Source organism: Mobula hypostoma, chromosome 15, assembly GCF_963921235.1.
Source record: "Mobula hypostoma chromosome 15, sMobHyp1.1, whole genome shotgun sequence".
NCBI lineage: Eukaryota > Metazoa > Chordata > Chondrichthyes > Myliobatiformes > Myliobatidae > Mobula > Mobula hypostoma.
The window spans coordinates 71388199-71411197 of record NC_086111.1 but is presented as its reverse complement, the minus strand read 5'-3'; the positions used below and the strand labels follow the sequence as shown (position 1 = coordinate 71411197).

Sequence of the window (22999 nt, the reverse complement as noted above, 5' to 3'; positions counted from 1 at the left end):
TAACAATCAACGAAAGACCACCCATCTAGGGTGTTCAGAGTGCAGAAGACAACAAACTGTGCAAATACGAAAAGAAGAAATAATAATAATAACAAATAAGCAATAAATATCAAGAACATGAGATGAAGAGTCCTTGAAAAGTATACCCAATGACTTGGTTTCCACAGTTGTCTGTGGCATTGCAATCCACTGATTCATCACCCTCTGGCTGAAGAAATTCCTCCTCATCTCAGTTCTAAATAGACGTCCTTGTATTCCAAGGGTGTGCCCTCTGGTCCTAAACTCCCCCATTATAGGAAATATCGTATTCATGTCCACTTTATCTAGGCCTTTCAATAGGTTTCAGTAGGTTTCACTGCAATCCCTCCTCATTCTTCAAAACTCTAGCAAGTACAGGCCCAAAAGCAACAGACATTCCTCATGCATTAACCCTTCCAGCCCTTCCAAATGAAGCTGCAGTCACATCTCTTCAGAAAGCAGAACTGCAATCAATCTTGCCATGAAAGGTTTCAGCGAGTCAGGAAATGCACTTCCAGAGCCCAAAAGCTTAGTGACCAGAGGACATGGTTTTAGGCTGACTAATGCTCCTTGTGCATGAGAGAGACAACAATAATGTGTTAGATCGGATTGCCTAATTGGTATTTTCTTTGTAGTTTGACTTTCCTATGCCTCTGTGTATTTTATATAATTACCAATTGTACATGCAACTGTTTAGCGTGATCCCTAGCAGTCACGGTATGTACATGCAACTGTTCAGTGCATCCCCTAGTGGTAACAGTATGGATATGCAATCATTCAGTATGATCCCTAATGGTAACAGTATGGATATGCAACTGTTCAGTATGATCCCTAGTGGTCACAGTATGTATACGCAATTGTTCAGTGAGTCCCCGAGTGGTTACAGTTCACGGTATCATTCTGGAAGTTTCTCGGGTATTACATTACTTGAATAGGGGCTGTCTGATTGGTTAACTCTTATCTACAAATTTGAATGAAATGTCTGTCATCTATGGTATAAGAAGAGCAGAGTACATTGGCTTGCTATCTTTATCTTTTGTTTGTTCTTTCCTGCTGTTGCTACTCTCCTATTCTAACTCCTTTGCTCTCTTAAAGTTTTATACCTCATTCATGATTTCCAAACAAAAGTCTCAGATCAAAAATATCAGAAACCAATAAATGTCAGTAAGGATGGAATGCTGAGGCTTTAGACGGTAACACACAAAACACTGGAGGAACTCAGGAGGTCAGGCAGTATCTATGGAAATGAATAAACAGTTGACATTTCGGGCCGAGACCCTTCTTCAGCTTTACAAGGTATTGGTCATACCACACTTTAGATTCAGATTAATTTATCACATGCACAGTACATTGAAACATACGGTACATTTCACTCTACATTTTGAAGTTTTGATGTACATGTGACAAATAAAGCTGATCTTTTCAAACTTGCAGTACAACCACAGAGTCCAACAGGAACCCTGACAGAAGGGGGATGGGGAAAGAACTTACAAGCCTGGTGACTAACATCTTCTCTCCTCACTGATGTGATTGAGTCACAGTTGTTTAGTGAATCATAGGGCACTCGAGTGCCAACCAGACTCTCACGATCTGTGCTTCCACTCATCACGAACAAGGAGTGTCGAAACCCAACCCCTGGGACAACCAAGCCTTAGGTCCCACACCACCAGGTGCAGAAACAGTTACTACCCTACAACCATCAGGCTCCTGAACTAGAGTGGATTCCTTCACCCACCTCAATGTCGAACTGACTCCACAATCGACAGACTCACCTTCAAAGACTCTACAACTCATGTTCTTTGTATGATTCACTTACATTTTATATCATCTCCACAATTTGTCTTCTTTTGCACATTGGTTGTTTGTCAGTCTTTACGTATAGTTTTCACAAATTCTATTGCATTTCTTTACTTTCCTATAAATGCCTGCAAGTAAATGAATCTCAAGGTAGCATATGGTAACATATAGTACTTTGATAATAAATCCTAGTTTGACTTTGACCCCAATGGTTAGCCACCTCTGCACCTCAATGGATTGGGTCATCACCCTCGATTCCCAGAAAACGTCTGAGAAGCAAAGGACAGGATGTTTCCGATACTCACAACACGCTGGAGGAACTCAGCAGGTCAGGCAGCATCCGTGGAAAAGATCGGTCGACGTTTCGGGCTGGAACCCTTCGTCAGGACTGTAGGGGAAGGGGCAGAGGCCCTATAAAGAAGGTGGGGGGAGGATGGGAAGGAGAAGGCTGGTAGGTTCCAGGTGAAAAACCAGTAAGGGGAAAGATAAAGGGGTAGGGGAAGGGAGGCAGGGAGGTGATAGGCAGGAAAGGTGAAGAAAGGACGGGATGTTTCCGATGGTAGGAGATTCTAGGACTGAAAGATACAGCCTCAGAATGTCCCTCTAAAATAGAGATAAGGAGGAATTTCTTTAACCAAAGGGTGGTGGATCTGTGGAATTCATTGCCACAGACAGCCAAGGACATGAAGTTGTGTAAGACGTTGGTGAGGCCTAATTTGGAATATCGTGTGCAGTTTAGGTCACCTACCTACAGGAAAGAATAAATAAGATTGAAAGAGTGCAGGGAAAATTTACAGGGATGTTGCCGGGTCTGGAGACCCTGAGTTATAAGGAAGGATCCCCTAGGAACATAGAAGATTGAGGGGATATTTGATGAAGGTATACAAAATTATGTCGGGTATAGATAGAGTAAATGCAAGCAGGCTTTTCCACTGAGGTTGGGTGAGACTAGAACTAGAGGTCATGAGTTAAGGGTGAAAGGTGAAAAACTTAAAAGGGAACCTGAGGGGAAACTTCTTCACTCAGAGGGTGGTGAGAGTGTGGAACGAGCTGCCAGTGCAAGTGGTGCATGTGAGCTCGATTTCAGTGCTTAAAAGAAGTTTGGGCAGATACATGGACGGTAGGGGGTATGGAAGGCTATGGTCCTGGCGCAGGTCAATGGGAGTAGGCAGTTCAGCATGGACTAAATGGGCTAAAAGAGTCTGCTTCTGTGCTGTGGTTTTCTGTAGGCAATACTACAAATTAATCCTCAGCAACGTCTTACACAACTTCAGCATAACATCCTAGCTCCTGTACTCAATACTTAGACCTATGAAGGTCAATGTGGCAAAAGCTTTCTTTGCAATCCTAACTACTTGTGATGCCACTTTCAAGGAATTATGGATCTATATTTCCCATCTACAAATCCATCCTTCTACACCCGTTCCACAGTCTCCACAACCTTCTTATAATGTGATAAGTAGAACTATACACAAAGCTCCAAGTGAAAAGTCCTGTTAATTTTAGAGGTGAAAAGATGATAACCTCTGTGTTACCATCTGAACACATATTGTGAGAAGCAAACTTGGAAGTAATACAGAGACACAGGAGAATGAAATGCTGGAATCTGAAGCAACGCACAATCTGCTAGTGGGACTCAAATGGGTCCAACAGCAGCTGGGGGCAGGGGAAGGGAGGGGAAGGAATTGTCAACACAAACACCAGAGTTTCTGCAGATGCTGGAAATCCAGAGCAACACTCTCAAAATGCTGGAGGAACTCAGCAGCTCAGGCAACCCCTATGGAGGGGAATCAGCAGTTGACATTATGGACTGAGATCCTTCATCAAGTCCTTTTGAAACGTCTCAGCCCATAAAGTCCACTGTTTATTCCTTTCCACAGATGCTGCCTGACCTGTTGGGTTACTCCAGGATTTTGTGTGTATTGCAAGGAATTGTCGGCATTTCAACTTGTAACATATCCTCCACAAATGCTGCTCGATCTGCTGACTTCCTCCAGCAGATTGTTTGTTACTTCAGAATATAACTCATGACCACAAGAATTCCGGGAGAAAGAGTTCAGGACATCTATTCATTCACAGGATACAAATGAGGAAACTGGAGTCAATATCACTACTGGGTCTGAAGTTACATCGAGGGCAGAGTAGAGATGACAGAGTAAAAGATTTTTTTAAAGTCATGGATATAGGTATTAAAGATTAGCTTTATTTGTCACAAGTACATTGAAACATTAAAACGTACAGTGAAATGCATAGTTTGCATTAAGGGTGTGCTGGGGGTAGCCCAAAAGCTTCCAGCATCAACACAGCATGCCCACAACTTACTAACTGTAACTCTGATGTCTTTGGAGAATGTACAAACTACTAACAGACATCAACAGGAATTGAACCTTGATCTTACAGTTAGCATTGTAAAGCATTAAGCTAGGCCAACCACATCGGCGCCGGACTCGGGAGTGGAGGTTCCCGGGTTCGAAACTAGTCCGGTCTGCTCCCGAGTACACTTTCCATCCGTGCCGGGTTGAATGTCGAGATCGCAACTCGACCTCGTAAAATAAAAGGGAAAAATACTGTGAAATGTCTGTGTGTGGAGTGTCGTGCCACACAGTCTCTCTCTCACTCCACGCCTTGTAAAGACATGAAAAAGACATCGGCCTGCCAACATCGCACATGCACGGATGCACGCACGCAGACACACACAAAAAAAAAGTAAAGCAATAATCACACTGCCCTTCAGCCCATCTGGTCTATGCCAGCCACATTGTCCATCTAGCTAGTCGCAAGTTCTTGTGTTTGGTCCAAACCACACTCCTCCATGTACCCATTCAAGTGCTTCTTAAACAAAACTATGTACCTGCCTTAACTACTTCCTCTGGCAGCTCGTTCCATATACTCACCGCTCTCTGCATGTTAAACCTGCCCCTCAGGTTTGTTTTAAATTGTTCCCCTCTCACCCTAAACTTATCCCACCACACACCAGTTTTGGACTCCCCTATCCTGAGGGAAAAGAGTTGTATTAAAATATATATTGATAAGTAAAGTGCCTGGTCAATATTGTTCTGAGGATGAGAGACAGAAGTATGATAAAAGGAATTAACAAAATTAGTATTCTATGCCTCTTGAAATGCGTGAAAGAGCAAGGATGTAATCCTGAGGCTTCATAAGGCATTGGTTAGATTGCACCTGGAATATTGTGAGCAATTTTGAGCACCATTTCTAAAAAAGGATGTGCTAACATTGGAGAGGGTTTAGAGGAGGTTTATGAGAAAGGGTTCGAGTCTTGGCCAAGGCAGCGTGTTGTGTCTTTGTGCAAGGCACTTAACCACACACTGCTCCAGTCTACCCAGCTGAAAATGGGTACCGGCAAATGCTGGGGGTTAACCCGCGATAGACTGGCGTCCTATCCGGAGGGGGGGGGGTCTCGTACTCTCAGTCGCTTCACACCACAGAGACCGGCATAAGCACCGGCCTGATGGCCACAAGGCTCGGGATAGACTTTAACTACAAGACAGCAAAGGTTAAACTATGAGGAGCATTTGATGGCTCTGGGTCTGAACTCCTTGGGAGTTAGAAGAATGAGGGGAATCTCACTGAAACCTCTCGAATATTGAAAGACCTAGATAGAGTGGACTTAGAAAGGATGTTTCCAATAGAGGGGAAGTCTAGGACCAGAGGGCAGAAAAGGAGGACGTCCGTTTAGAACAGAGATGAGGAGGAATTTCTTTAGCCAGGGGATGGGGAATCCGTGGAATTCTTTGCCACAAGTTGCTGTGTAGGTCAAGTCAATGGGTATACTTAAGGCAGAGGTTGAAAAGTTCTTAGTTAGACAGGGCATAAAGTGTTATGTCAAGAAGGCAGGAGAATGGGGTTGCGAAGGAAACTGTTAGCCGTAATGGAATGGTGGAGCAGACTCAATGTCCGAATGGCCTAATTCTGCTCCTGTGTTTACGGGTACCTCCCACTGTAAACTGAAATCATCATCTTCAAAAGGAGGAACAAGAACAGGACTAAATGAAGCATTTGAAGCCTTCAGTGACCTGAACTGATTCTATGACCTACAGACTCACTTTCAAGGACTCTACAACTCATGTTCTCAATATTATTTTTATTTGTACAGTTTGCCTTCTTTTGCACAGTTGTTTTTCGATCTTTGTTTATTGGTCCTATTTTTGGCGTAAAATACTATTGTATTTCTTTTTTTTCCCCTTTGATAATAAATTTACTTTGAACCTTACAGTTCTGATTGCTGAGATACAGGAAGGATGTGGAGGTTTTGGAGAGGGTGCAGAAGAGGGTAACCAGGATGTTGCCTGGATAGGAGAGTATTACCTCTCCAGAGTAGTTAGATAATCTTGGATTGCTTTCTTTGGCCCATCAAACACTGAGGAGTGACTTGATAGAGTATATAAAAATATGAGAGACAATAGATAGGGTCAAAGGTCAGTGTATAAAATCATGAGGGTATATTGAGGGTGAACGCATACGGTCTTCTTCCTCAGGGAAACAGACTCAAAAACCAGAGAGCATAGGTTTAAGGTAAAAGGGGAAAGATTTAAAAGGGACATGAGGGGCAACTTCTTTACAAAGAGGGCAGTGTGTACAGGAACCAGCTGCCAGAGGAAATGGAAGAGGCAGGTACAACAACAACGTTTAATAGACACTTGGACAGGTAGATGGATACGAATAGAGGGACATGGGCCAAAAGCAAGCAAATGGGACTAGCTTAGGGTGGGTATCTAGGATGCCATGTGTGTGTTGTGTTCATGTCTGGACCCAAGAGGCCTGCTTCTGTGCTGTATGACCCCGTGACATAGAAACAGGCACTTTTGGCCCAGCTAGACATAGACTCCCCTACCCTGAAGACTGTTTCTGCCCACCTTATCTATGTCTTTCATACTTATTTTTAGTAGTGTTGCCTCTCATTCTCCTGAGTTCCAAGGAATAAAGATTCAGCCTGACCAACATCTCCCTATAACGAAGTTTCAGAGTTAGTACTGTGTCCGGCCATAAGAGCAGAACGAGGCCATTTGGCCCATCGAGTCTGCTCCGCCATTCAATCATGGCCGACCCCTTTACAAACTGATCCACTTCTCAAATCTGCTGGAGACCGGAGTGCGAAATATCATTTTTCTGTAAACTGCCATTCATTTTCCGCTGTAAATGTCTGCAAGAAAATGAACCTCAAGGTAGTAGATGGTAGGATATATCACTTTGATAATAAATTTACTTTGAACTGAGACCCGCTCAGGGGGGCTCTTGGTCAGCGTGAACAATTTAGGCCGACTGTACAACTCTGTGAGCATGTTTCTTCAAAAGACTAAATAATAATTTTTTTTAAAGCCTTTGGATTGATTCTCCACATACTTATCATCAACATTTCAAAACTCTGTTTAAGTACGACGACTTCTTGGGGCTGGTTGAGGGCTGTAGCTCTCTCTCACGTGTCTGAGGGTTCAGGTGCCAAAAAGAAAACCCAGTACCAAGGAAACAGACTGTCACTGAGACATTCAGGAATCAGGCAGTTTCTAATCTCTCACGGGGAATTCAAAATTCCTACAGTGCTTTTTCAAAGGTGAGGTTACTGCAGGTGGGACTCGAGGGTTAGCGTGGATACAGGGGGCAGAATGACCTGTCTCCTTGCAAACAATCTGAGTGTCAGCATCTCACTGGGTCTATCCCGGGCCCAATGCTTTGATGCAATCACAAAGCAGACATGCAAGCATCTCTCAAACAAGAGAAAAATCTGCAAGACGCTGGAAATCCAAGCAACACACACATAATGCTGGGAGAATTCAGTTGGCCAGGCAGCATCTATGGAAAAGAACACAGTGATGTTTCGGGCCAAAACCCTTCAGCAGGACTGAAGAAGAATAAAAAAAGCTGAGGAGTCCTCATCCCTTTTTCCCTCCAGTCCTGCTGAAGGGTCTCGGCCTGAAACGTCAACTGGTGTAAGCAGCTCTACTTCTTAAAGAGGTCGAGGTGATTCAGTATGTCACCAAAGACTCCAGCAAAATTTCGACAGGTGTACAGTAGAGAGCAATCCAGACCAGTTGCATCATCGCCTAGTATGGAGGCTCGAACGCACAGGATCGCAAAAGGGTTGTAGATTCAGCCAGCGCTATCATGGGCACGAAACTCCCCACCATTGAGGACTCTTCAAAAGGTGGTATCCTCACGAAGGACTCTCACCGTCTGGGACAGGGGTTCCCAACGTGGGGTCCACACACCCCTCATTTGGTGGTAGGGGTCCGTGCCATAAAAAGGTTGGGAACCCCTATCTAGGATATGCCCTCTTCTCGTTACTACCAATAGGGAGAAGGTACAAGAGCCTGAAGATGCACACTCAACATTTTAGGAACAGTTTCTTCCCCTCCACCATCAGATTTCTGAACAGTTCACAAACCCATGAACACTACCTCACAATTTCTCTTTTGCACAATTTACTTCTAGCGATTTTTGTGTCTTGCGTTGTACTGCTGCCGCAAAAACAACACATTTCACCACAGCAACATGCAGAATCTCTGCCTGTGTTAAAAAATTTCACCACATATATTGTAAGACCATAAGATATAGGAACAGAATTAGGCCATTTGGCCCATCGAGTCTGCTTCACCATTCATCATGGTTGATCCATTTTCTCTCTCTGTCCCAATCTCCTACCTTCTCCCCGTATTCCTTCATACCCTGAATAACAAGAATCTATCAAACTCTGCCTTAAATATACCCAATGACTTGGCCTCCACAGCCACCACAATTCTACAGATTCACTACTCTCCGGTTAAAGAAATTCCTCCTCATCTTCACTCTAAAAGGACACCCCTCAATTCTGAGTCTGTATCCTCTGGTCTTAGACTCCCCCCACATCCACTCTATCAAGGCCTTTCAACATTTGATGAATTTCAGTGATAATAAATCTGATTTTGATGGAGCTAGTGCAGATAGGACGGTGGTCAGCATGCACATGATGGGCCAAATACCTGTCTCTGTGGGTCCTGGGCTGACATTTATCTCTCAACCAGAATAATTAAAGCATCTGAGCATAGCAGACTGAGAGATGATCTTACAGTGGTGTGCAAAACATGAACAAGAGGTCATAGGTTTCAGGTAAGAGGAAGGAGATTTCAACCATAAGACCTTAGGACATAAGAGCAGAAGTAGGCCATTTGGCCCATCAAGTCTGCTCCACCATTCAATCATGGCTGATCCTTTTTCCTTTCCTCAGCCCCACTCCCTGGCCTTCTCCCCATAACCTTTGATGCCATGTCCAATCAAGAACCTATCAAGCTCTGCCTTAAATAAACCCAACGACCTGGCCTCCACAACTGCCCGTGGTAATAAATTCCACCACTAGCTAAATAAAGTTCTCCACATCTCCGTTTTAAATGGATGCCCCTCTATCCTGAGGCTGTGCCCTCTTGTCCTAGGCTCCCCCACCATGGGGGACATCCTTTCCACATCTACTCTGTCTAGGCCTTTCAACATTCGAAAGGTTTCAATGAGATCCCCCCTCATCCTTCTAAACTCCAATGGGTACAGATCCAGAGCTATCAAACGTTCCCTTTCATTCTGGGATCATCCTTGTGAAGTTTCCCTAAACCCTCTCCAATACCAGCACATCTTTCCTTAGATGAGGAGCCCAAAACTGTTCAGAATACTCAAGGTGAGGCCTCACCAGTGCCTTATAAAGCCTCAGCATCATTTAATAGGAACTTCAGAGGCAACTCCATTTTGTTGACACCAAACACTATGTGGAGTGAGCAGCTGAGAGGTTTTTTTACAGAGGGGTACAAACTCATGAGGGGCACATATAACGTGAATGCGCTCAGTTTCCAGATTGGGGAATCCAGAGGTGGGGGGGGGAGGGGGAAGATTTAATAGGAACTTGGGAGGCGAGACAAAGGGTGGTAACGATGTGGAAAGAGGTACCAGAGGAAGTGGTTGTGGCAGGTACATGGATAGCAAAGATTTAGTTCAAGTTTAATTGTCCCTAAACTATTTACATGTATACAGCTAAATGAAACATCCTCATTCCTGAAGAAGAGTCTCAGCCCAGTTCCTCAATTGTTTCAAGCAACACACATCAAAATTGCTGGTGAACGCAGCAGGCCAGGCGGCAGCTCTAGGAAGAGGTACAGTCGACGTTTCAGGCCGAGACCCTTCGTCAGGACTAACTGAATGAAGAGTGAGTAAGAGATTTGAAAGTGGGAGAGGGAGGGGGAGATCCAAAATGATAGGAGAAGACAGGAGGGGGAGGGATGGAGCCAAGAGCTGGACAGGTGATTGGCAAAAGGGATATGAGAGGACCATGGGACAGGAGGCCCAGGGAGAAGGAAAAGGGAGAGGGGAAAAACCCCAGAGGATGAGCAAGGGGTATAGTCAGAGGGACAGAGGGAGAAAAAGGAGAGTGAGAGAAAGAATGTGTGTATATAAATAAATAACGGATGGGATACGAGGGGGAGCTGGGGCATTAGCGGAAGTTAGAGAAGTCAATGTTCATGCCATCAGGTTGGAGGCTACCCAGACAGAATATAAGGTGTTGTTCCTCCAACCTGAGTGTGGCTTCATCTTTACAGTTTATTCATTTCCACAGATGCTGACTGACCTGCTGAGTTCCCCCAGCATTTTGTGTGTGTTGCTCTGGACTTCCAGCGTCTGCAGAATCTCTCATGTTAATGAAACTTGGTTCCTCCAGATCCAAGGTGCAAAGTACAGCACATACAGTGACACACACACACAGCCCATAGTCAGTCACACACACACACACACACAGCCCATACAGTTAGAGGATTAATGCGTCGAATGGGACTAGTGTGGGTGATGCACCTTGAATGCATGAGAAGGTTGAGCCAAATGGTCTGTCTCCCAGCAGTGGAGCTGAGTCGTGACTTCAGGAGGAGGAAGCCAGAAATCCATGAGCCAGTCCTCATTGGAGGTTTCAGAGGTGGAGAGGGTTAGCAACTTTAAATTCCTCAGTGGATCACTTCAGAGGATCTGGCCTGGGCCCAGCACATAAGTGCATTTATAAAGAAAGCACAGCAGGGCCTCCACTTCCTCAGCAGCTTGCTAAGATTTGGCATGACATCTAAAACTTTGACAAACTTCTATAGATGTGTAGTGGAGAAAATATTAACCGGCTGCATCACGGCCTGGTATGGAAACACCAATCCCCTTGAACAGAAAATCCTACAAAAAGTAGTGGATACGACGCAGTCGATCATGGGGAAAGCCCCCTCATCATTGAGCTCATCTAGTTGTTGCAGGAAAGCAGCATCCATCATCAGGCACCCCACCACCCAGGCCATGCTCTCTTCTCTCTGTCGCCATCAGGAAGAAGGTACAGGAGCCTCAGGACTCACACCACCAGAGTCAGGAATAGTCATTACCCCTCAATCATCAGGCTCTTGAACCAAAGTGGTTAACTTCACTCAACTTCACTTGCCCAATCATTAAAATGTTCCCACAGCCTATAGACACTCTTAAGGACTCTTCATCTCATGTTCTTGACATTCATTGCTCATTTATTTATTATCGTTATTTCCTTCTTTTTGTATTTGTGCAGTTTGTTGTCTTTTACACAATGGTTGTGCACTCAAGTTGGTTTGGTCTTTCATTGATTCTGTTGTGGTTACTATCCAATTATCTATTTATTAAGTATGCCCGCAAGAAATGAATCTCGGGTGTATATGGTGAAAACTTGTACTTTGATAATAAATTTACTTTGAACTCAGCTACACCAGCGCACAGTAAGATCCCAATACTTAATCGGACAAAGTCATAGCGTTTTAAATGGGAAAGTACACCTTTAAATAAAAACTAACTGGGGCACTCTCGAAGCTTGGGGCAAAATTCGTTTTTTTAGAAGAGTTGTTAAGTCCTTTCTCTCTCAGTACCCACAGCTTCCTCTTTAAAACATTCTCCCTCACATTTAATACATCCCCGTCAATTTTGTGCTCCTCTTCCCCCTCCTTCCAGACTCATTAACTTTTCTTGGTTTTTTTTGTAAACTTCCCTCCCTTCTGAAACAGAAAAGGGGGAAATAAAGAAAAAAGGATTGAGACTCACTCAGTACACAAAGGAGATACTGTGTAGGGTTCATGGTTGATGGAGAGAGAGGTTCGATTCCACTTGCTGCGGGAGATTTGCTGGTACCAAGCTCTCTTCACGCAGCGACGGATTTCACAGTCTGCCACCCCGCCCTTTAATTCCCCCTCTGAAGAAAAATTGCACAGAGTTCAGATCACCGTTCATTTTAAAATAATACATTTCAGTCAATTGCAGAGCCCGGGAGCAATTGCACAGAGGCTGATTAAACTTACAAGCATTCAATTCCACAGAAGCATCTTCTCCCCGCCCGGCCCCCGCTTCCCAGCCGAATTTCCTCTTACTCGGACTGCAACTATTGCAAATAAGTTGTCCCCTTCTGCACACCTTCCGACCGCGGTGTACGATCCAGGGTTTTTTTTGTTACCGCAGAGAGGCTGATCGCGGAGAGAGCCGAGACCTGGATCATTCCACTGATGACTGCGCAGTCCGCCCTCCCGCTCGGCTCACATTGTATGCGCTCCCGGGTCCTAAGTCCCGCCCGCCGGAGCTGTCATGTCTCAGACGTCCCGCCGACCTCTGTCTGTGATGGATGGAGCTGACTGAGTGTCCAGCCCCCCGCAGCCTCTCCCGAGTCCGTGAATTGGAACCCCACCCCATAGGCGGTGATGCAACCATTCAGAATGCTCTCCTCTGCAGAAAGTAAAGTACGGCACAGCCAATGATGCTTGATGCCAAATTAAACCTATCCCTTCTGCCTGTACCTCATCAATATCCTTCCACTCCCTACACATTCATGTGCCTATCGAGAAGCCTCTTAAACGCCTCCATCGCATCTGTTTCCACCACCGGTCTCCCCTCCCGGCAGTGCATTCCAGGTACCCGCCATTCTCCGTATTGGAAACTTTGTCTTGTCCAAACCCTTTACCCCTCTGTACAAGACATTGGTGGGACCTAATTTGGAGTATTGTGTGCAGTTTTTGTCACCTACCTGTAGGAAAGATGTAAATGAAATTTGCAAGGATGTAGCCAGGGCTGGAGGACCTGAGTTATCTAGAAAGATAAAATAGGTTTGGACTTTAATTCTTGCAATTTAGAAGATTGAGAGGAGATTTGATAGAGGTTTACAAAAGGGGTATAGATAGGGTAAATGCAAGCAGGCTTTTTTTTCCACCAAGGTTGGGTGGGGATGACAAATAGAGGTCATGGCTTAAGGGTGAAAGGTGAAAAATTTAAGGGGAACATGAAGGGGAACTTCTTCACTCAGCAGGTTGTGAGAGATGCATGTGAGCTTGATTTCAATACTTAAGAGAAGTTTGGATAGGTGTTCTGCACAAGGATTCCCAAGTCCCTCTGCATCTCAGATTCCTGGATTTTCTCCCCATTTAGAAAATAGTCCACACATCTATTTCTACTACCAAAGTGTATAACCATGCATTTTCCAACATTGTATTTCATTTGCCACTTTCTTGCCCATTCTCCTAATCTGCATAGAACTTCTGCATCCTACCTGTTTCCTCAACACTACCTGCCCCTCCAACAATCTTTGTATCATCTGCAAACTCGGCAACAAAGCCATCTAGTCCATCATCTGAATCATTTATATACAATATAAAAAGAAGTGGTCCCAACACCGACCCCTGCAGAACACCACTAGTCACTGGCAGCCAACCAGAAAAGGATCCTTTTACTCCCAGTCTCTGCTTCGTACCAATCAGCCAAAGCTCTAACCATGTTAGTAACTTTCCTGTAATACCATGGGCTCTTAACTTGGTAAGCAGCCTCCTGGGCACCTTGTCAAAAGACTTCTGAAAGTCCAAATATACAACACCCACTACATCCCCTTTATCTATCCTATTTTGTAATCTCCTCGAAGAATTGCAACAGGTTCATCAGGCAGGATTTTCCCTGAAGGGAACCATGCTGACTTTGTACCATCTTGTCCTGTGTCACCAAGTACTCCATTGACTCATCCTTAACAATGGACTCTAACATCTTCCCAGCCACTGAGGTCAGGCTAACTGGTCTATAATTTCCTTTCTGCTGCCTTCCTCCTTTCTTAAAGAATGGAGTAACATTTGCAATTTTCCAGTCCTCTGGCACCATGTCAGAGTCCAGTGATTTTTGAAAGATCATTTCTAATGCCACCACAATCTCTAACGCTACCTCTTTCAGAGTCCTAGGGTTCAGTTCCTCTGGTCTGAGTGACTTATGTACCTTTAGGTCTTTCAGCTTTTTGAGCACCTTCTCTCTTGTAACAGTAACTGCACCCACTTCTCTTCCTTCACACACTACAATATCAAGCATACTGCTAGTGTCTTCCACAGTGAAGACTGACGCAAAATACACATTTAGTTGATCAGCCATTTCCTCAACCCCTGTTATTATTTCACCTGCCTCATTTTCTAGCGGTCCTATATCCACTCTCATTTCTCTTTTATTTTTAACATAGTTGAAAAAACTTTTACTATCCACTTTGATATTATTTGCTAGCTTGCTTTCATATTTCATCTTTTCCCCTGTAATGGTTTTTTTTAGTTATTCTCTGTAGGTTTTTAAAAGCTTCCCAATCCTCTACCTTCCCACTAATTTTTGCTTTGTTGTATGCCCTTTCTTTTGCTCTTACAATAACTTTGACTTCCTTTGTCAGCCACGGTTGTACTCTTTTACCATTTGAGTATTTTGAATTCCAGCAGAGGTATATAAAATGATGAGAGGCATTGATCGTGTGGATAGTCAGAGGCTTTTTCCCAGAGCTGAAATGGCTAGCACGAGAGGGCGCAATTTTAAGGTGCTTGGAAGTAGGTACAGAGGAGATGTCAGGGGTAAGTTTTTTTTAAGAAGGCCGATTGATGTCTTTTGAGAAATTAGTAGCTAAATACTTTCTCTCGTACTCACCTTTCTTGCAATATCTTCAGGTCAGACATTTTTTACAAGAATATTTAAGTAATTTTCCATATATACAGGATTCTGACCTGTTAGTTATTATTTTAAAAATGAACCCTTTAGTGAAAGGTTTTATTGGGAAAATTTATAACTTACTGTTACAACAGTACAATTACCCTTCACTTAAGATTAAGCAAGATTGGGAAAGAGAGCTTAACATGACCTTGATAACAGAGGATTGGTTGCGAATTTTGAAGTTGGTTAACTCTTCTTCGACCTGTGCCAGTCACTCTTTAATTCAATTTAAAATTGTACATCGTTACTATTTGACAAAGGAGAGACTGTCTAAAATGTTTCTTAATGTTGATAGTCAATGTGATAGATGTAAAACTGAGACAGCTACATTGACACATATGTTTTGGACGTGTTCTGTATTGAAACATTTTTGGAAATCTATTTTCTCTACAATTTCTAAAGCTTTAAAAATTAATTTACAACCTAATAAATTGACAGTTTTGTTTGGTATAATCCCTCTATTTCTATATCTGACCATGGTCAGATTTGGGAACAGCTTCTTTCCAACTGTGATAAGACTGCTGAACGGATCCTGACCCAGATCTGGGCCGTACCCTCCAAATATCCGGACCTGCCTCTCGGTTTTTTTGCATTACCTTACTTCCCATTTTTCTATTTTCTCTTTAAGATTTATAATTTAAATTTTTAATATTTACTAATTTTAACTATTTATAATATTTAGTATTTGTAATCCAGGGAGTGTGAAGCGCAGATTCAAATATCGCTGTGATGATTGTACATTCTAGTACTAATTGTTTGGCGACAATAAAGTATAAAGTATGTAATTGCATTTGTTACACTATTGGCCAGAAGGGCTATTTTATTGAAATGGAAAGATGCCTCTGCTCCCACTTTGATACAATGGTTCTCTGAGGTGATGCTATGTCTTAATTCGCAGAAAATCAGAAGTTGAACTTTTGATCCTCGATTTGACTTTGAGAAAAGGTGGGGTTCTTTTGCCCGTTACTATCATCTGATTTGAGTTAATTAAGATGGTTTCCTTCTGATTCTTGTTTAAATGGATTTGAGTTGGCGGATTGATGTTTTTCTTTTATGGAAGCTTGTATGGCGTATAGCTCCGGGGTTGTGCTCCCAATGGGTTTTTTTTTCCCCGTTTTTTTTGTTAGCAGGTTTTAGTTAGTAGGGGTTCTTTTTTTCCATTTTTTTTCCTTAAAATATTATTAACACTTTATTTTTTCTTATTATTATTGATGTATTGTTTAGCTTTGTTAATCAGTTATTTGGTAATTTAATTCTTCATTGTATATATTGACATGTTCACTTGACTATCTTAATGTTTTTTTGTTGATCTTTAATAATAATTAATAAAGAAGATTTGAAAAAAGAAAAATAGAGGGCTATGGGTAACACTAGGTAATTTCTAAGGTCAGGACACGTTTGGCACAGCTTCGTGGGCCGAAGGACCTGTATTGTGCTGTAGGTTTTCTATGTTTCTATTTCTTCATTTTTGGAATACAGATGTCCTGTATCGTCCTCATTTTTCCCAGGAGCTCACACCATTGCTGCTCTGCTGACATCACTGCCAACAGCTTCTTCCAGTTTACTTTGGCCAACTCCTCTCTCATAACACTGTAATTTCCCTTATTCCACTGAAATACTGCTACATCAGACTTTACTTTCTGCCTATCAATATTGTGGGCTGGAAGGCCTGTCCTGCGCTGTAATAATGCTCTATGTTCTATATTCTGTTCTTTATAATTTTATAAACTTCTATCAGGTTCCCCTTCAGCCTCTGATGCTGCAGAAAAATATTCCAGTTTGTCTAGCCTCCCAGTCGCTCCCTCCTGTAATGGGGGTGGGGGACAAGAACAACGTACGATCCAGCCAAATCTTTATACAACTGGAATTTTTTATTTCAAGTTCATGTTCAAGTTTATTGTCATTCATCTGTACATATGTATACAGCTAAACGAAACATCATTTTCAGGGACCAAGGTGCAAAACACAGTACGTGTATCACCTATAGCACATAACATAATATTAACAATGAATAAAAATATCTATAGATACACAAGTTGACGTATTTTATTGTGGCATCCGTTAGTCTCGCGAGACCATGGATCGGCGCCTGGAAAGTCTTGTTTCAGTCTGTTATTAAGTTGACATGAAGTGCATATAAAACATACAGTTAAATATACAACAGTATAGTGGTACTGGTGCTAACATGAACAATGTGTACTGGGTGGTTTCAGGGTGTTCAGAAACCTCACAGTCTGGGGGAAGAAGCTGTTACCCAGCATAACACTCCTAGTTCTCATACTGTGCTTCCTTCTGCCTTACGGTAGGAGTTTAAAGAGATTGTGGGACGGATAGGAGGGGCTCTTGACAATACTAAGGATTCTGTGAACACAGCACTTCTGGTGTATGTCCTGAATGTGGGAGAGAGAGCCTTCAATGATTCTCAAAGATGCCCTGCAATTCCCATACCAGATGGAGATGTCAGGACCCTTTCAATAGTGCTCCAATCTTTATCTTTGTATCAAGATACAGCAATGTGACAGGGTCTTCTGGTCCAAAAAGCCCATTCTGCCCAATTACACCCATGTGACCAATTAAGCTACTAACTTGTACACCTTTGGAATGTGGGAGGAAACCAGAACACACAGAGGAAACCTACACAGTTGTGGGGAAAACATAAACCTACAGATAGTGGCAGGAATTGATCCCATGTTGCTGCCTCTGTGATGGTGTTACACTAACACTATGCTACTGAAAAACTCAATGAGGAGGGGAGGTTTGCAGAAGAGGAGAAGTTATTTGCAGTAGAATAGGAAGAGGAATATCAGCTGGAAGGGGGTTTGGGTGGGTGGAAGATGGAAAATTGATTGCACCTGACCTTTATGCTTTCTGTGACACGGTGTGCACTGACAAACAACTGAACCCAGGTGCGGAGAAACGACAAACTCCCATGTAGAGCGAGGAACAAGTGTTTATTCATTGGAATTCCAACAGAACATCGGTGGCTCGACCGAGTGATACCGTGAGGTGAATCATTTTCAGAGCACACAAGGACCCCGTGATCTGTGCTAATCAGGAGGCTGCTTTAAATAATGACAGTATGCTGAAAACCTATGCCAGTCAAAATAAACTTGACAAGATTAAACTGACTTTGGAGAGGGAACGGAAAAGATTCCACTAGAGTGATTCCGGGAATGAGAGGGATAACATATGATGAACGTTTGTCCGCTCTTGGACTGTATTCCTTGGAGTTTACAAGAATGAGGGGAGACCTCATAGAAACATTTTGAATGTTGAAAGGCATGGACAGAGTGGATGTGGCAAAGTTGTTTCCCATGATGGGGGTGTCTAGTATGAGAGGGCATGACTTAAGGATTGAAGAGCGCCCATTCAGAGCAGAGATGTGAAGAAATTTTTTTAGCCAGAGGGTGGTGAATCTATGGAATTTGTTGCCACAGGCAGCAGTGGAGGCCAAGTCATTGGGTGTATTTAAGGCAGAGATTGACAGGTATCTCAGTAGCCAGGGTATCAAAGGTTATGGTGAGAAGACGGGGGAGTGGGACTAAATGGGAGAATGGATCAGCTCATGATAAAATGGCGGAGCAGACTCAATGGGCCGAATGGCCGACTTCTGTTCCTTTATGGTCTTATGGTCTAAACAGGAAGCACAAGGGATTAATGACTCTAGGTAAGACAACAATTAACAAATGCAGGGGCAAGGCCCACAGGGCTCATGATACGATGCCCCTGACAATGGTGGCAAGAATGTCATATACCTTTTTTATCACTCTGTTTACTTACATTGCTACTTTCCAGAAAGTATTGGGCCCCAAGATCCCTCTATACATCAATATTGTTAAGGGTCATGCCATCAACTCTGTAATCTTCATTGCAACATATTCTTGCCTTGTCATCCCTCCTGCACCTCCCATCCACCCCACATCCTGCCCTTGCCCCCAAAAAATAAAATAATTCATCCATGCAAAGGCAGAATACCGCTCACATGTACAGCAACATCCCTTTCCACAGTGACTATCTCCCTTGGTCTCCAACTTATTCACACATCTTCACTTCTCACCCCTCCCTCACCCGTAGCAAACATTATGCTTCATCTGTGAGGTGTTCTTCTCTGTTTCTCACTCTCCACAGATGCTGCCTGACTTGCTGAGTGTTTCCTGTGCTTCCTGTTTTTATGTCGGATTTCCAGCAGCTGCAGTATTTTTTAATATATTGATATATATATATATATATATATATATATATATTTTATTTTGTGACTGTATGTTTTTCTGCTATGGGAGCCATATGTGCTACATGTTCTATTTGTCCAATGTGCTGTGTGCTGTGGGTAATGTAGTTTGCACCTTGGCCCCAGAGGAACATTATTTTGTTTGGCTATATTCATGTATGGTTGAATTGAACTTGAACTTGCCTCACATCTCTTTCTCCCTCTCAATCTCCCATATCTCTCTCCAAGAAAATTCAGAACTTGAATTTCCCCTCACTGCTCCCAGCTACAATGTCTTGCATGGTTTTCCGTCTTGTCTTCTTCTGCACTAACCCATCACAGGGCCTTCAACTCTAACCTGGGAAAGCAATGCTGAGTTAAAGATCTTGAGGAACAACCACGCAGGCTTGAGAGGACTAGAAACTTCTGTAGCCAAGTTTCCATTGAACTCAATATATAAGTTTGCTGATGACACAACAATTGTAGGCCGTATCTCGGGTAATGATGAGTTTGAGTACAGAGAGAAAATTAAGAACTTGGTGGCATGGTGCGAAGACAATAACCTATCCCTCAACATCAGCAAGACGAAGGAATTGGTTGTTGACTTCAGAAGGAGTAGCGGACTGCATGACCCAATTTACATCAGTGGTGCGCAAGTGGAACAGGTCAAAAGCTTTGAGTTCCTCGGGGTTAATATCACAAATGACCTGACTTGGTCCAACCAAGCAGAGTTCACTGCCAAGAAGGCCCACCAGCGCCTTTACTTCCTGAGAAAACTAAAGAAATTTGGCCTGTCCCCTAAAACCCTCACTAATTTTTATAGATGCACCGTAGAAAGCATTCTTCTAGGGTGCATCACAACCTGGTATGGAAGTTGTCCTGTCCAAGACTGGAAGGAGCTACAGAAGATCGTGAACACGGCGCAGCACATCACACAAACCAACCTTCCGTCCTTGGACTCACTTTACACCGCACACTGTCGGAGCAGTGCTGCCAGGATAATCAAGGACACAACCCACCCAGCCAACACACTTTTCATCCCTCTTCCCTCCGGGAGAAGGTTCAGGAGCTTGAAGACTCGTACGGCCAGATTTGGGAACAGCTTCTTTCCAACTGTGATAAGACCGCTGAACGGATCCTGACCCGGATCTGGGCCGTACCCTCCAAATATCCAGATCTGCCTCTCGGTTGTTTTGCACTACCTTACTTTCCATTTTTCTATTTTCTATTTATGATTTATAATTTAAATTTTTAATATTTACTAATTTTTACTATTTTTAATATTTAATATGTGTAATCCAGGGAGCAGGAAGCGCAGAATCAAATATCGTTGTGATGATTGTACGTTCTAGTATCAATTGTTTGGCAACAATAAAGTATAAAGTATAAAGTCTGCACTAATCCTAAATTAACTGCAACTTCCCATTCCCTGAATAGATAGTTAATCCAGCTAACACTTATTACCAAAGTTGTCACCTAACTTGCAGGAAGACCCTCATTATAGGAAAGATGTGGAAGCTTTAGAGAGGGTGCAGAGGAGATTTACCAGGATTCTGACTAGATCATGAATAGGTTAGGAGTAAATTGATGGACTGCCAGGCATGTAGGGCCAGAAGGGGCTGTTCTGCACGGTATCGCAATAAATAAGTAAGTAAATAATCATGAGGTAACTTGATAAAGTGTACAAGATGTTAAGAGGCATAAATAGAGTGGACAGCCACAGACTTCTTCCCAGGAAGGAAATGGTGAATATGAGAGGGCATAATGATGATGATGATAATTTTAAGATGACTGGGGGAAACTATAGAGGGGATGTCAGAGGTTTTTTTTTACACAAGAGAGTGGTGAGCATGTGGAATACCCTGCCAGGAGTGGTGGTAGAGGCTGATAAATTTGGGACATCTAAGAGACTCATGGACGTTAGGAAAGTGGAGGGCTATGCAGGAGGCTTGTTTTGCTGTTGTCGTTTTGTTGCTTGTTGTGTTCGGTGTTGTTCTACCAAGCATTGTAGGCATGCTTTGTTGGCACCGGAATGTGTGGCAACACTTGCAGGCTGCCCCCAGCACATCTTTAAGTGTTGTTGCTGTTAATCCAAATGGCGCATTTTACTCTCAATTTCCACATCGTCCGTTTGGCCTGTGCCACATCATAGAATGTGGGCGGCCATGGTCTTTGCGTGACCATGATTGTTCTTGGCAAACTGTTTTACAGAAGTGCTTTGCCATTGTCTTCCTCTGGGCAGTGTCTTTACAAGTCGAGTGACCCCTACCATTATCAATGCTCTTCAGAGAATCTCTGCTTGGCATCAGTGGTCGCATAACCAGGACTTGTGATATACACCACCTGCTCCCATGGTTTCATGTGACCCTGATCAGGGGCTAAGCAGGTGCTACACCTTGCCCAAGGGTGACCTGCAGGCTAGCAGAGGGAAGGAGTGCTTTACATCTCCTTTGGTAGAGACTTATCTCAACCTCACCACCCCTTGTTTCCATGTACACGTGTTAAATAAATGGATCTGAATCTGAACAAAAGTGACCAAGAAGTAGAAAGAGAGGAGTCTGCTGAACCCCTCATGATCACTGCTTGTCCTTCTAAAGCCTTCCCAAGAAGTAATCTGCTGAGTTCACTGATTTGGAGTTTGAGGAGATTTGCTATGAGACTCACTCCAGCAGCTTTCTACAGAGGTACAATGGAGAGCATTCTAACTGGCTGCAACTCCGTCTGGTATGGCGGGGGGCACTGCACAGGATTGGAAAAAGCTACTGAATGATGGAAACTCAGCCAGCTCCATGATGGGCACTAGCCTCTCCACCACTGAGGACACCTTCAAAAAGGCAGCATCCATTATTAAGGACCTCTGTCACCCAGAACATCCCCTCTTCTCATTGCTATTATCAAGAAAGGCGTACAGGAGCAAGACACACACTCAGCTTCTTCCCCTCCACCATCAGATTTCTGAATGGAAACGAACCCATTTACACTACCTCACTACTTTTTGTGTTCTCTTTTAGCACTATTTAATTCAAAATGATGATTTTGAAGGAGAGGAGAAGATGGTGGCACGACGCAATGCGCGCAGCTCTTCGGTGAAATGATATCGTATTTGTAAGTAGGATGCCGTGCACAATTCTGATTTGATGGAGACAGACGCGAGAAGGCACAGAGGAACACCTGGAGAAATTTCGGAAATGCTGGGTTCGCTGCTGCTGCTACTGTGCGATCGAGAATCTCTGGAGGGAAGGCCCCAAAATCCCCGGCTTTGCCTGCTGCTGGCGACCGAGGCTGAGGTCGAAGCGTTCGGCAGAGATGGTGCTCGGTACTCGGTGTCGGAGGGCTGATCAGAGCTCGAAGTTTTCGGACGACTCAGAGTCGGGCATGGCAGGGAGAGTTTTCTTCCTTCTCCCGTCTGCGTGAGATGTGGGACTTTTGAGAGACTTTGAACTTTTTTACTGTGCCCATGGCCTGTTCTTCATCAAGTTATGGTATTGTTGCACTGTTGTAACTACATGTTATAATTATGTGGTTTTTGATAGTTTTTCAGTCTTGGGCTGTCTTGTGTTTCTTTGATATCACACTGGAGGAATATTGTATCATTTCTTAATGCATGCATTACTAAATGACAATAAAAGAGGACTGTGTGTCCTCATAAACTAATCTAATCTAATTCAATTTACATATATTTTTATTGTCATTTATAGCTTTTATGATGATGACTGTATCGATGCCGTAAAAACAACAAATTTCACGGCATGTGCCAGTGATATTAAACCTGATTCCGATTCCAATTCACCGCCTCTGACCATAATCTACCTTGGATATGGAGATGTGACCTGTCCACAGTCTTCAAAGTGAAATGATGCCGAAGTCATACGAACCCTGTGGCATCCAAGAAGGAAATCCCTGGAACCGCCAGATATTTGACTCTGTTGACTTCATCAGCAGAGTGTTTCCATTACTCATACAAGCACAGTTTTCCTT

The 22999-nt window shown here is 43.4% G+C and overlaps 1 protein-coding gene across 2 annotated transcripts in view; it reads right to left on the bottom strand.

Annotated features, from left to right (window-relative positions):
* Positions 1 to 12151, bottom strand: part of podxl2 (podocalyxin-like 2) — a 63904-nt gene extending 51753 nt beyond the window's left edge. For both annotated transcript variants that reach the window (XM_063068234.1, XM_063068235.1), the window contains exons 1-2: positions 12129 to 12151; positions 11875 to 12022 (exon numbers count right to left, since the gene is read on the bottom strand). In XM_063068234.1, coding sequence (XP_062924304.1) covers positions 11875 to 11908 — 34 coding nt within the window. In that variant the 5' untranslated portion in view covers positions 11909 to 12022; positions 12129 to 12151. The remainder of the gene's footprint in view (positions 1 to 11874; positions 12023 to 12128) is intronic.
* Positions 12152 to 22999: the final 10848 nt, after the last annotated feature.